This window comes from Marmota monax, unplaced genomic scaffold (genome assembly GCF_021218885.2).
Source record: "Marmota monax isolate L192 unplaced genomic scaffold, Marmota_monax_Labrador192_F-V1.1 WCK01_AAM20220418_F8-fsc00018, whole genome shotgun sequence".
NCBI classification, from domain to species: domain Eukaryota; kingdom Metazoa; phylum Chordata; class Mammalia; order Rodentia; family Sciuridae; genus Marmota; species Marmota monax.
Genome location: NW_026692201.1, coordinates 17,315,138 through 17,330,284, shown reverse-complemented (window position 1 = coordinate 17,330,284; position 15,147 = coordinate 17,315,138). Strand labels below are relative to the sequence as shown.

At 33.7% G+C, this 15,147-nt stretch overlaps 1 protein-coding gene across 2 annotated transcripts in view; it reads right to left on the bottom strand.

Annotated features, from left to right (window-relative positions):
- The window catches only part of Adgrv1 (adhesion G protein-coupled receptor V1), a 569,696-nt gene that overhangs the window by 491,427 nt on the left and 63,122 nt on the right, over positions 1 to 15,147 (bottom strand). The window contains exons 12-21 of one of the 2 annotated variants that reach the window (XM_058574584.1): positions 14,123 to 14,155; positions 12,128 to 12,254; positions 11,859 to 12,044; positions 10,941 to 11,121; positions 9,842 to 10,005; positions 8,542 to 8,665; positions 7,172 to 7,438; positions 2,419 to 2,545; positions 1,622 to 1,839; positions 186 to 929 (exon numbers count right to left, since the gene is read on the bottom strand). In XM_058574584.1, coding sequence (XP_058430567.1) covers positions 186 to 929; positions 1,622 to 1,839; positions 2,419 to 2,545; positions 7,172 to 7,438; positions 8,542 to 8,665; positions 9,842 to 10,005; positions 10,941 to 11,121; positions 11,859 to 12,044; positions 12,128 to 12,254; positions 14,123 to 14,155 — 2,171 coding nt within the window. The remainder of the gene's footprint in view (positions 1 to 185; positions 930 to 1,621; positions 1,840 to 2,418; positions 2,546 to 7,171; positions 7,439 to 8,541; positions 8,666 to 9,841; positions 10,006 to 10,940; positions 11,122 to 11,858; positions 12,045 to 12,127; positions 12,255 to 14,122; positions 14,156 to 15,147) is intronic. The other variant, XM_046428479.2, reaches the window with a different exon arrangement.

Below are 15,147 nucleotides of genomic sequence, written 5' to 3'. Positions count from 1 at the left end.
CTTGAATCAAATGTATGAAATATGATATGTCAAGAGCTTTGTAATGTTTTGAACACTGATAATAAAAAAAATTAAAAAATAAAAAAATAAAAATCTGCAAGCTTTTTTTTAAAAAAAATCAAAATTTAGTTGAAGATTTTAGAACCTAGAAATTTCAAAGTCCTAGTTGCAAAGATGACACTCACCATCACTAATGGCTTCTCCTTTCAGACTCTTGATTCCTCTTGGCATTGCATTTCCATCCAAGTAGAATTCAATTATACCATCGTCCACGATAATTAGAAGATGAAGCCAAACACCTTCTTCTAAATATTTCTTGACTGTTGTCTTGGCGATGTATATAGCATTGGATCCCAAAGTTTTATAATGAAGGGAAAATGTCACATGGGACTCATTTGTTTGAATTTTCACCCCATAGTAGATGCTTCCATTACCATTATCCTTTGCTAGAACAAATCCATTTGTATTGGCATTAGGCATTACCCAAGCTGAAAATGTGAAGTTGGCAATCGTGTTATTCCTAGAGGGGTGATATTTTGCATTAACAGTCCCAAATGCACCTTCCAGTCCACTGAAATACAAAGCATCTGTTCCAGTATGGTGACGCCGCATGTGTGGTTGTAAACGCACAGTGCTGGGGAAAATTCCAACCAGTACAAAATCTATCATTGGGGGCAGACCAGACATGAACTCAGTGGACACAATTTCCCAGCCTACTCGTACATCACCAAAGACACCTTGTTGCCTCAAAATGGTGAAGTTGGTAATATAAGACATGTCATCTTCTGAGAGCACATCTTCTGCCACTTCTCTCTCTAAGCACTCTGAATCCAAGATGAAAATTCCAAAAGGGTCATCATTGAATGGAATCATTACTGTCACCTGAAGGTTGGTTTCTGCAAGTTGGCCTCCAGGACCTGGGGACCCACCTGTAATAAGAAAATTTGTAATGAATGAAAAACCAATTGAAATATTTTCCAGTTTAACATATAAAAAATTGTAGCATATGAACTTCTAGTTAAATAATTTATGCATCCTCAATGAGCAATAGTATCACCATGTAGCTTTCATCACACTTTTGGGGACATATCAAATAACACTGATTCATCACAATTTTATAATCAGTCAACCCTGAACAAAAGCTATAAACTGGAGATGTTAAATTCCTATGCTTAAAACCAGAAGTGACAGGAAAGCAAATCGTTTGAATTATGGCAAAGCTTTAAAACACTATGAATTTGTACTTCCTAACTTCCTTTAATGTTTTAGGAGAAATACAACATTTGATGTAGAAAAAGTCTATTCACAAGTTTCATGGTGAAGGTAAGCCTCTATCTATAAAACTGAACCCAAGTAAGACCATAAAATGAGACTAAAAGCAACACTTTGGGGCTGGGGGTTTAGCTCATTGTTAGAGCCTGTGCTTAGCAAACACAAGGCCCTGGATCTACCCCCAGCCATAAAAAATAAATAAATAAAAATAGATAATAATTCTACCAAGAAGGGTACTTTGATATTTAAAATCAGAAAATCAAGATAGACACACTTCTTTCATCAATTGGATTTAAGTTATAAAATATAAAATTTTGTTGGAAAAATAAGAGATGGAAAAACACAGCACCTGTAATGTTTATGAGCTTTAGAATATAAAATTCATTGAATTCGGGAATTTTATCTGGAAAAGCATGGAGAATTATTGGTTTTGCTCCTTCTCCATCCATGAAATTAACAGTTCCTGAAGTTTCATAGAATTCTTGTCCATGTTGCAGAACAGAATCATTCTGGAACAGCTGCCAAGCCACAGTCACATTACCAAAATGTCCTCGGTGCCTCAAAATCCTACATAATAAATTGAATAAAATTAGTTTTTATGAATGCATAGGAAATATAACTCTAGTGGGAGCAGTCAATGCTATCTCCTTAAGTGAACTAGCCAACCAAGAGAAGATGAAATAGAACTTTCAATACACAGAAATGTCAGCTGAAAAGTCTTCAAAGCAGAAACTTGAATACAAATTCTAAGGTCAAGTGGAAAATATTTTAATGATAACTAATGATTTTTTTTTCAAAACAAAAGTACAGAATAAGAGCAGTCACTGTGTCATTTTAGAAATGTTTCTGACGATTTGGATAATTTGTATTTTTCAATCTTGACAAATGATGGAACTGGAGTGAGGAGAGTGAGCAGAACAATTTCTGCTTACCAGCTGAAGTGTTTTTGTTTCCACTGATTCTTGTTTAGACAAATGGCAACAGCATAAACAGAGTTCATCATTCATTGAGACTGAAACTTTAAAATTATTCAATTTTTGATCAATTTTTTTATTTTTGAAGGATTAACAAGTATTTCAAATTTTCAGTACTCAACAATTTTTTCATTCTACCCAATTTTTAATTTCCTCATCCAAACAGGCTTACCAAAATGCATTAGTCTTTCCTTCTTCCACTGCTTTGTCTATAGGCTCCAGAGAAAAAATACCATTTGGGTCATCATTAGCTTCAATTATGACTGTAGCTATTCCATACTGATATACTACTGTATCACCTAAATTAAAAATGGAAAAGTCAAAGCAATAAAAAAGTAGGTAGCTTGCTATTTTAATATTTTTAAATTAAGAAATAGTTTTATAATTAAAATCAAATTTTCTGCAAGAATTTCCTCAGTGAAGGTCACACAATAAGTATAAAATATTGCTCTATTTCTCCAAAGATGTTTATGTGTGTGTATGTATGTATGTATATATATATATATACACACACACACATACACACACAATACATACATATATATCTGCATGTTTATGTACATTGTGTACAGAGATAACTAGTTTATTGTGAAATAGTTCCTTTTATCCACTGAGAATACATTTAGTTACAGAGGAACTAGTTTACTTAAACACAAACAATACATTTCTTCCAATAAATACATTGCTACAATAGCTTGATTAAAATAAAAGTTTTTTTCTAATTTCACATTTTTAGGACGATTCATTTATTGCACAAAAATAATGAAGGGATATTTTTGTGCATTAAAATGCTCCTGTCCATGTTTATTGGAATCATCGGCTCAAGCATTTATCTTAGGTCTTTTCCTTCAAACAGCAGAGTCTGACCTGGTCATACATAGAAATAAGCAATTCCAGTGGTGTCAAATCGAATTCCTTTCTTCTCCACACTACCCATATGTTTGGTCTCTTCATCTTACTTCCCTCAAGTCCCCACCACTTTACTTTTGCTCCAGGGGCACTCCACGTGAACAAAAGTCCTGCCCAGCTTCACTCTCCTGACTAACTCTTACCACTCTTGAGGACCTACTTCAAGCAGCAGCTTTTCTGGAATCCTACCTTGACTCCCCAGGCTAAATGCCTCTCCACTGTGCTCCCACAGTACTTTGCTCTCTGTTGATCTATCACAACAACTGTCACACTACACTAGTGTCCACACACACACACATACATAAAGACACCCATAAATCCATTGTAAGTCCCTTGGGCAAATGATTCCTATTAAATTCTATACCTAGAAGAACAGATACTCAGTCACTGGTGTTCAGAGTTATTTATTACAGAACTGATACACATAAAACTCTTATTATTAGAAGAGTACAAAACCTCTGACTTTGTCATGGAAACAAATTTCCAAGTTTGCTAAATTATACATAGCAAACTAACACATCAACACATCGGGAAAAAATTATATAAATATATGATTGTAATCAATGTCAATCAACAATTAGCCAATGGAAAGAAAATATACATTTTAAATTGTGTAGAAAATGCTAAAAATAAAAATAAAAAAACAAAGAGCATATCATAAAATCTAATAAAAATAAATAAAAAATGATAAAAAACGAATTTTAGCAGGATTCTCCTATCATGTACAATTATAATGCAATAGGTCATAGGCGGTGCTTAAAGCTCATTCCGTTCCTTTATAAGATGAACCAATAATATTTAACAGGGGCTTTAAGGGTAGCCACAGCTTTTTATCCATTTAGGACATGTACTATGAGCAATAGTTCTTAGGCATAAACACCTACGGTCAGCACTAGGTCATGCAGTGTGATGTTTGTTCAGCCCTCCCCCCACAGACTTCCAAAGGCTCATCAGGTTTGGATGCCATATCAGAGAAAAGAAAAGGAAGACAGAACTAAGAAAAAAAATGCATGAATACATAAATTCTTGTCATTCAAATCTTCATATCTAAAGTAATTACATCCCTATATGTCACCATGTTTGGAAAAGTGTCAGAGGCAAATACAGGGAGAAGCATGTAATTTTTCCTATGAAGAATTCCTATGGTAATGTAATGCCACCTCAGACTGGCAACACCCATACTTCAGGCCAGTAACCCAGTCACTTCTGTGTGCACTTGTATGTGCACTTGTGCTTGCACGCTCTCCCTCTTTTTCTCTTTCTCTCCACACTACCCACCTAACTCTCTCAAAGTCAAAATTCTTCCCCAATAACATAGTTTACAAAATTCACTGAAACTCTTTGAGGAGTCATATTCCATTCTCTTTATAAGAAATCCAGGATACTTTAATCTACTATTTAATCAATAGTGAAATTTTGTTTCTGATAATATTTTAATTAATTTTAACCCCCAAAATGTTTGAAATACAAAAATTTCACAGAATTATGCCAAGTAGTTAATAAGTTAATGTTAATAAATATTAATAAATGTCATCCAGAGCTTATTTCTAGAGCAAATGGTTGTAGGATGAATGATCTCATTCCTTCATAACTGTTGTGTTCTTCCCATTAAAAATTTCTGGTTTTCCACTTTTACTTCAACAAGATTATTTTATATATAGCAATTTCTTTCATTTTAATATTGGGAAAATAATTGGACTTACCAAATTTTTTTGGTCTATGTAAGTCTGTTTTTTGCAGTTGTGAGATTTCTTTTGTGGTCATTATTGTACAAAGTCATTTTTTTCCTTAAAGATGATAGATTTTAGTTTCCACTTTTTTGGGGTATTCTTAGTTAAATCATGTGAAAAAATGAGAAACAAAAAGACAAAAGGAGAAAGAGGGGAAAGAGGAAGAGAGTCAGCAATGAAGAAAGTCAAGAGACAGGAAGATGGAGAGAAATAGCAAAAAGAAATATCAGGAGATCTTTCATTTTCTCTGCTTCTTTAAATACCAAAAAGCACAAGGTAGAACACAAGACTGGCATTCACACTGGGCATGACAGGCAGGCACTACAGTGTCCCAGTGTCAGGGGTTATTGCTCACATGGGGTAAGGGACCCTCTCCATGGGAACTAAACTTGGTTCTGGGTGCTGGAGCCGGAGTGGGGTGCTCAGAGCAGGAAGTTAAATCCTGGTGGGGTAATCCCTGAGTAACCTTATTGTAGAAACAGAGAAATAGAAGCAATGAGAAAGTGGTTACACACAGGGGAAGTTGGTCACGAGCACAAATATATTAAAGATAATGGGAACTAGATTTCTTAAGGAAATGACAAAAATAGAAAGGGAGGAAACTAGACTGAACCTGATATATTGGATAGGAATGGAAACAATGGCATGAACTAATGATCTTCAACATACGTAAGCACAGAACTATAAATGCATGTACATGTATGTACATGAAGGGCATATACCCCCATCTGCACACTAACAGAACCCAGGAAGATCAAAACCTCATTAATAGTGCCCAGATTCTAGTTACTAAATAACTTTCTTCACTACAAGGAACCAGGGCTTCTTGGAAAATGGTTAATTTCAGGAATGTAACAGGAAAAGTACAAAATGAGCTTGGAAGAGCTTGTAATGTCAGAAAGTAAGAAAATGTCCAAAAGACAAAGAAAGTCATCTGAAATAGGTTACCACTGGTCAAATCTGGCGCACTGTGGCCCTGAAAATAAATGATAGTAGTGAAAAATAACTCACTGCGTTAAATAGAAAGTTTAAGTCCATATGAAAAATGTATCAATGAAAAGACTGAATATTTTATGAGTAACAAGACATTTTCATAGTTTCAAAGTAACTCCCCACAAAATATTTATTAATCACAATGGGAAACAAAGCACAGTAGAGAAGACTGAAGGTCATCACCTAAATTGTGGTCAAAGTGAACAGAATAATGAAGAGGCAAATCAGAATCTTGTGATGATTTTATAAAGGGATGGATGATAAGAACACAGAATTATTTCTGTGAAATTCCTACCAAGGATTCAAACACTGAAACCAATAATAAAGCAACAACAAACAAACTCAAAACGAGGAACATCCTAGCTTGTGGTCTTCTACACTCAGCAAAGACTGAGGAATTCCTTCAGACTGACAAAATTAAAGGGACATTAAAATTAAATGCAATGCATAATTAAGGAAAGGATGATTTTTCCAGAATGATATTAAAACAACCAGGGCACTATGAATGGGACCTGGGAAAATAACCCCATAGATGTTAACTTCCTGATTTTGGAAAGTTATGTTGTGTTTATGTTGGAGAATGTCCTTGACGGCAAGAGATACACACTACAATGTATTTAGCAATGATGGGACATCACATCTTCAACTTACTCTCAAAATGTTCAAGGGAAATAGTTCCTTGTAACCCCAAAAGAACAAAATAAATATCAAGAAAAGCTACAGCTTTTCCAATTTACTAAAGACAGAGTCAATACATTCTCAGGGTGCACAGAGCAGAATCAAAATATCCTTCATTTATGGAATGGAAGAGAAGGAAGAGCACATCTTTTCCCCCTTGTAAATTGACACTCATTTAGGGATAACTCCAGAGAATTATCAAGGAGCCAATTAGAGTCAGCTGCCTACAGAATTAAGCTTCCAGACCAAGTGTGCCATTCTTCCAGATAGAGGAAAAAGCATTACAGGACACTACTAATCCCTAAGCAATGGACCCATAGACAATGCCCGTAGCACCTATAGGTTCAAGACCCACTGCTTTGGGACTTTATATAAGAATTTTCTATTTTTGTAATATTATGAAAGAAAGGTTCAAAAGCATAGCAGGGTGTATATGACACAAGAAGTTTTAACACTTATATCATTCATCTCATTCCTTAAGAAAGCAGTAGAAGACACAATTTTGTTCATGGACAGTCACAGAAAGTACAGCTGGCACAACTACTGGACAGTGGTACTTAGTGTCAGAAAAGAACTGAAGGCAACAGATCTACCATAACAACACAGTGTGCTTACCTGTTGAATTAAAGAGGATTATATAAAAAGGCTCATCTGTTTCGGGGAACCCATCTTCATTAACATATACAGATAGGCTCTGCTCTCTACTTCCAACCTCAAAAATGAGGGTTTCCTCTTTTTCAGCCGGAACAAAGTCTCCCTCTTTGGCTGTGGCCTTCCCATCTACAGTAGCATACTGGACGGTACAGATAACATCTGCAGATCCATTTCTGAGGACTGTAAAGTTAGCAGTCTCTCCTTCCTGAACCCTCACCACACGAGGCTCTGAAATATCCATAGAGAAGGAACATGTGAGCCTTCAAGATTCCATCTATGTATTTCCAGATCATCTTTTTCTTTTCTTAACAAGAAATTCCCAGTACTCTCTGTGCTTAAAATTTTTGCTCTGGGGCTGGTGCTATAGCTCAGTGGTAGAGCACTTGCCTAGCACGTGGAAGACAATGCGTTCAATCCTTAGCATCACAAAAATAAATAAATAAAATAAAGGTATTGTGTCCCCCCCAAAAATAAAAGAGTTGGCTCTGTTTCCAGCTCTGACATGAAGCCCCTCTGATTACTTCAACCATCAGTGGCCTTCCTTTTCCCTTAATTCCTACAAAATCCATTGTCTTCAGCATTCATTGTCTGACAGCACCCCTGTCAGTAAATTATGTATTATTTAAAATCTTCTGCCTACCTGTTTGTATATATCATCTTGTAGCTGAAGTTATAAGGTCTCTAAGAATAGGCCTGGATATCTTGTTCTATTTTTGCTACAGCACTTGGCAGAAGCCTGAGTATAAGACTAATTCATTAAGCACAAATTCACTGGAGGCTAAGAATTGTAATCCACAAAATTCAAGAGGTTTAAAAGGTTCCCACATCAGTAAACTGACCTTTATACAACTTACAAAAGTGGGATTTAAGAAAGAATTAGACATCAATTAAATCTCATCAATAAAAGATGCCTCATATAGCAAAAGACAGTTCTAAAAAAAAGCAGTAAATAGAGAATCCTTAACTAATATATCCATTAAATATTAGCTACTATAGTTAAGTGGTCAGTCACTAGGTACAATATCAGGTCCCAAAGTGGCCAACCTCACGCAGAAGTGTTTTCCTCACAGAGGAAAGATATACCTTGGCATTTAAAAGTAAGAACTAGAAATAACAAAAAGCACTTAATGTTACTTTCATTTTGCTTCAGAAGATATTTTGAAAAATGGTTTAAACTTCAAAGAGACTGAATAACAATCAGTGAATGAATCATGAAATCATATACAAGCATCAATTAATTACATTTTATTTAAAATGATCAGTTACAATTAATTTAAAATATACTGTTTAAGAAAGAAGCAAACTCAGTCAAATAAAAATAGCAATACCACCTGCAAAATAAATGGGATCATCATTTCTTCTAATCCTTAGAGTTGCAGTTGTTTTATTTCCCACTTTAGCTCCTCCAGTGGCATTAAGTAGGATAATGGTAAATTCCTCCATTTCCTCTGGAATCTTTTGGAAAAATGGTATCCATTTTAAATCAACTGATTTATACATATAATTACATTATGTATTCCTAAATTATTATTTCTTTTTTTAAAAAAGTTCTATTAACAGTACTAATCGTTACTTCCATTTCTGAGGCTGAAGCTTATGAAAGTATTTCTACAAGACTTAGAACCCCCCCCCAAATATTTTAATTTGTATTCATCTAAACAAGCACTTTAAAGTGTAATGGAAGTATACATATTTTGTCTTACATAAACTAAAAATAGATATGACCTATATCTATATGTATATAGATATAGCATATGTCTACAACTTTATATAGATATAGGATATATCTATTTATGTATCTATATGTACATACATATATCCTATACAAGTATAGGATATATATATATATATACATATATATATATGTAGGATATATCTATATATATGAGTGTTGTATATATTATTTCTGTAAGAAAATGGTAAACACATTTTTTTTTGCTTATAAGAAAAAAATGGAGCATAACAAAATGAGCACTCAAAAGCCTCTTACATGGTTTACTGAGCTTTCACACAAGCCAGTAATAGAGACCTTACTTCAATGTCCTAAAAAGATGAGATATCCACATCTGAGCTTAAGTGAATCCCAGGTAGGCACTGTTTCTCTCTTACATCATTCTTATGAGCTATGCCTCTCCTCACCCTAAAATACAAAATTGCTGGTCTGTGGGAAAAGAGACAGGCCTTCAGAGATGTTCTAAGTGCATAATCCTGAGGAAGGTTTACTCTCATCACTAAGTTCTTTCTGGTTTTTATCATTAAGATGAAATAGCTTGTTGGATGCACAATCAACCCTTGGCACAGTGTCCTGATTCTCAGAATGCACCAGGGTACTCAGAACATGGCCTTTCTCCAAAGAGTCTAAACACAAGCTGAAGCTTAACCTCTCCCATAACCACAAATACCTGAAGTCTGACACATGAATTTCACCAACCACTATCAGTTCTAAGAGTAAAGAATGACTCAGAGAAACCAAAAGCATAACATTGCCCTTTTGCCTCAATCAGAACTGTCTTACCTGAGCTCTTTATATACACTTTTAACACAAAATGTATTACCAGATGTTTTGTGCTTTAATAAAAGGTAGAGATTGATCAACTACAGTAAGTGGAGAATTATACATGCAACATTTACCTCATCTGGAAGGGAATAAATGGTGATATTTTTTGAAAATTCCTTATCTCCAAAGAAAATTGTCCCTTGCACAGGAATTACATCTTGTGTAAAGTCTGGACTAACCACCCATGAAACACTAACATCACCAAAGTTTCCTCGATGTCTTATTACGCCATAAACAGCTGTGAAATACAAACAGGTAAACTACATATGAACATTCACTAAACATTAAAACTAGTAAAGAAATCGTTCAAATAAAGTAAAAATAATACTTTGTTATAATAAAATCTAATTTAATAAAAGCCAATTTGCTTAGCATATCCCCCAAGGTTCACATAAAAATATATTATCCTATTTCCTCTCTATAGATATAAAATTAATAAAATTACAAGACTCAATATTTTCCATCATAGTATGGGATCTTAAGAGTCATTTGGCATGGAGACAGATGGTGATTAATTAAATACAACTATCATAAAGTCCTGTAAGAATATCTGCCAAAGGCATTCAAAGGAAGTCTGACCTACCTACTCAGAGTGATTTCCCTGCCAAGATTTCTTTAAAAACAATATCTTTCTCAATGAATGCAGTGGTGCACACCTGCAATCTCAGTGACTCCGGAGGCTGATGCAGGAGGATAGCAAGTTCAAGACCAGCCTCAGCAACTCAGCAAGACCTTGTCTCAAAATGTAAAACTAGCTGGGTGTACTGGGGTTGTAGCTTAGTGGTACAGGACTTACCTAGAATGTATGAGGAACTGGTTTAAAAATAAATAGACAGATAGATGGAATATTTCTTAATTCTTGCCACTGCAATATTTTCCAGCAGTAACTCCTAGCTTAATGTGTTCTCTATTGACTCATGCCTGGGTGTTTGAGGGCTCTGCATATGGTTAATCGAAATAAAAATATAACTGATGTATCATCACCATACTAAGGCAGACATAAAAATTGCAATCCTAAATATTATTTTTTAAAGGACCAATTTCTATTCTATGTATAATTTCTAAAGCAGAATGAGCAATTGAAAATAATGGGTTACTGAAGAAATAAACTAAAAAATGATTAATTTCTTCTTCCATAAATAGAAACAAAATATAAGAAACAGGAAAAATTACCACTGTAGATATTATCTGCTTTGCTTTCATTTATTGTCTCAATTAGACCATCAGAAACAAACTCTATAATCCCATGAGGATCATCATTTTTTAGAATCGTTATGTTGACAACGGAAGCACTTCCCAACTTGCTTTCCCTTTCACCGTGGCTGCTGAGGACCACCCAGTAGTGCTCATCCAACTAAATGGAACATGTCAAATTAGTAAAAATGTAAAGTTGACATTTCAGAGCAAATAAAATATGTGTATATTCAAGAATATTAATATATTCACATTTTAAGATACATACAACTCACTGAAAAGACAAGAGAGCTGGTTTTACTCCTAAAACATTTTTAGCATGTTCTCCTATCAGTTAAGAGATACCAGATATACATATATATTATCCAAAAAGGGAAAAGATGAACAACAATCTATTCTAAATGGTAAGAAGTCAGGGACTTGTCACCGATGATCTAGTAGCCAAACTAACAAGAGTAACAAATATAAAATCTACATATGCATTAGTGTGTAAACATTAGGGAACAATATCTGGTTTCACTAATACAAAAGTTAATTTTTTTTCCTTTAAAAAAGTGATTATATAGCAAACTTTCAATTCAAAACCATATCATTAAAAGTTCAGTTAATATGAATCACATAAAATAAGGTTTAACATGAATAAAGCTAAAAGGAGATAAAAACGAATCACACACTGAAAATCTCAGAATGTTTGGTATTTCTCTTTCAAGGACAAAAATACATTATTCTAATTTGAATGAATCTTTGCTTTTTGAGATTGTTTTTTGAATTTTCCAAACATAAATATTTTTCATCCCTTCCTACATCTTCTTGACAACCTTTAAAATATTTGTGTTCATAACATGATAGATACAATCAATCTTCCACAAAAGCACAAGGGAAAAATAAAACTCTTACCTCTGGTATGCCATCCAGTCTTGAGAGCAAGGTGATTACTATTTCTCTTTCCCCAGGTTTAAATTCCAGAACACCTGTGTTTCCATAGAATTCACTGCTGTCTCTGGGCTCTACTCGGTAATGTAGAAATTGTTTGACGAGAGCCCCCTTGGATCGAATAATGTGGAGCTCTACAGAATCTCCTTCCTTTAAAAAGAATCCACAAAATTTTAAATCCTTCTAGATCATTCTTCTTAAGTTGTGAGTACAGAATAAAGTTTCATACTTACTTTTATAACATAGGGTCCTCTGGAAGCAGGAGAAAATTCAAAAACTCCCCCAGGATCATCATTTTCCAAAATAACTAGGTCGCGGGTAGTATATCCAGATTTCAACACTTGATTTTCCACATTTACCCTGGAGAAGGTGGAGGAAAAAACACACTTGTTATCTTTAGTCCACTTCTGAATTTGGTAGACTTCAAAGGCAATATTTACAACTCTTCCAGATAATAATAAGAAAGGCAATTAGGAATTAAATCTCAAAGCAAATTTATACATATTAAAATCAATTAAAACCAAAACAGTCACATCACTTATGGAAGAACTATTTTAAATTCACTGTATCTTTTCTTTTATACTGAAACAAACATGGAATATGTACCCCAAGAATAGAGTAACAAAGAGTTATAAATGTATTTATAGAAAATATAAAAATTCACAGATTTTATTCCAGTTTTAGAAAAAAAAAATATTTGCAACATGTGATTAGGAAATACATTTAAACAAAACTTTTAATTTTACGTACACTTTAATTTCTTCTAAAATTTCATTACATATGATTATATTATGTACACAGACTATGGCAAGCCACACTGATTTTTTTTTTAAAAATGAATGTAACATGATTATACTTTTAGGGATAGTTTTGTGGCTTTCAAATTTTTTTCTTTTAAAGAAAGAAGAAAATGGATCTGAGAAGCATGACATGTTATAACAATTCTTATATATTTATCAAAAGAACATATTAAATGTTATTTTAAATTTCAGGTTTTATGCTTAGTGTGTAATTAGAATGATCAAAGAGACTACAAGGCTCTGAGGGCGTAAAACCAGCAAGGTCTTAAGAATTCTCAATCCCAAAGCTGCTCTAAATTTTTCCAAATGTCACTTCCTATTGAAATAGAAAGTATTTGTGATAAGATCTCAGAATCACAATGAAACCACAATTTAATATGTAGTAATATGTGTCAAGAACAGTTCACTCTAAGAATAGACAACATGAACTGATATCTTCTCTTGCTTTTGAAATCTGACAACTGATACCTAGCATGCATGTGTTAACAGAAGAGATAATTCAAATAATACAACAATTATTTATTATATTGTTAATAGAGTAACATAATTTTCAGAGCCAATTTGCCCATATTTAATTTATATCAATATCTTCACTAATCAAAATTTCCTGTGTCCACATAAGCTAGGAGACAAGAAAAGTGGATTAAAATACAAAGTATAAAAGTCTACTCAGAACCAGGTACAGTAACACATGCCTATAATCACAGCAACTTCAGAGGCTGAGGAGAATCAAAAGTTCAAGGCCAGCCTCAGCAACTTAGTGAGACCCTAAGCAACTGATTTTTTGAGACTCTATCTCAAAATTTAAAAAAAAAAAAAAATTCCTCTGAACATAAAACAAATGAATTTATTTTATTTTTTAAATGTTCTTAAGATATGCTTCCCTTACATAAAATGCAAATTTGAAAACCTCTATATAAAACACAGAGAAAAAAACAAGAAATTGCTTAGATACGCTAAGAAAAATAATGGATGAGTTAAGATAATGGGTTACCAATTCTCTGTAAAACAAACTTTAAGATTCATAAAAGATGTTGGGAAAAAAATTTCACTAGTAAAAGCATAATAATTGTTCTCTAGGTTATGAAAACTTAAAATTGTGAGTTCTTCAAAATGTGATAAATTACCACATAATTTAAAATCCTCTGAAGTAAAATGGCATAATAAAATTGTTTCTCAAAGATTTTATTAAAAATTTTAAATGCATTCATAATTTGAAACTATTGGGATGAAAACATCCCAAAAGTTTCACATAATAGTCTCCTGTTATCATTAGAAAATGAAACTACACACAAATCATGCACAGCCAGGTGGATAAGCACAATTTCTCAAGACTTGTGATCATGCAGTGCAGCCTCATCACCAAACAGTCAGTTGCAAAATAAAATGGTGAATCACCAAAAACAAGGCATTATTTTGTACACTTACCCAAAATACACGACAAATCTTTCAGTTTCTACCCTGTCAATACAGAAAGAACTGTGGGCGGGGGTAAAAGGAGGCAGAGGCACTATTTGCCACATTTCACTGATACTGCTAGAAACTTAGAATGGCAGAGTGAAAAAAAAGCTGAAAGAAAGCCCCTTTCTTTTCCCCAAGAGCTACTAATTTTCATTTTATGGAAATGGTGCACACTGGGTCCTATCCATTGAGAAATGCCAGCAAGAGGTTCTGCAGTTCCCGCCTATGGAAGATGACCCGTGGCCAGCCAGCATGTCAAGATCCATTCAAGACATTCCTTCCCACCTCTCCAGGGTGCTTGTGCCTGCCAAGCTCTGCACATGCTCAAACCACAGCAGCTGAGCAAATCTCATTCAGTCTACTTACAATTACTTAGTAGCTTTAATTATGTTTTTTAAAGAAACTCCATCCTCAGATGTAATGCCAGTTCTTCAAGTTAGAGAAGTCACAACTCTATAAGCAATCTCTATGTTTCCCTGTTTGCACAGGAATATATTCAAGAAGCCCTAAGATATCATGATAACTTTTCATTACAACTTTATATCAGGAAATCTAAGCACTTTCAAATCCTCAATGTATTTCATTTTAAAATAGTCTTGAAAAGCACACGTTAAAAAGTAAAGGCTTTGAGCTGAATTTTTAAAGTCAAATGCACCACTGATAAATTACCACATAATTTAAAATCCTCTGAAGTAAAACAGCATAATAAAATTGTTTCTGATTTGGAGAAAATTAAGAGTATTTTTAACTAACTGGTATTGGAAGTAACATAAATTGTTTAGTATCAGGGCAACTTCAGTCTACATTTAATTGAAATACAAAGAATTTGAATTTGACATTAAGAGAATAATTTTACACTGTATTATAATAAAGTGTTATTATTTTTGTTGCAGTATTATCCTATGACTCACTATAATCACACTAGCATTCATTCATTCATTCATTTTTGTTAAACATGCAAAATTAAAAGGTTTTGATAAAATAAACACTTT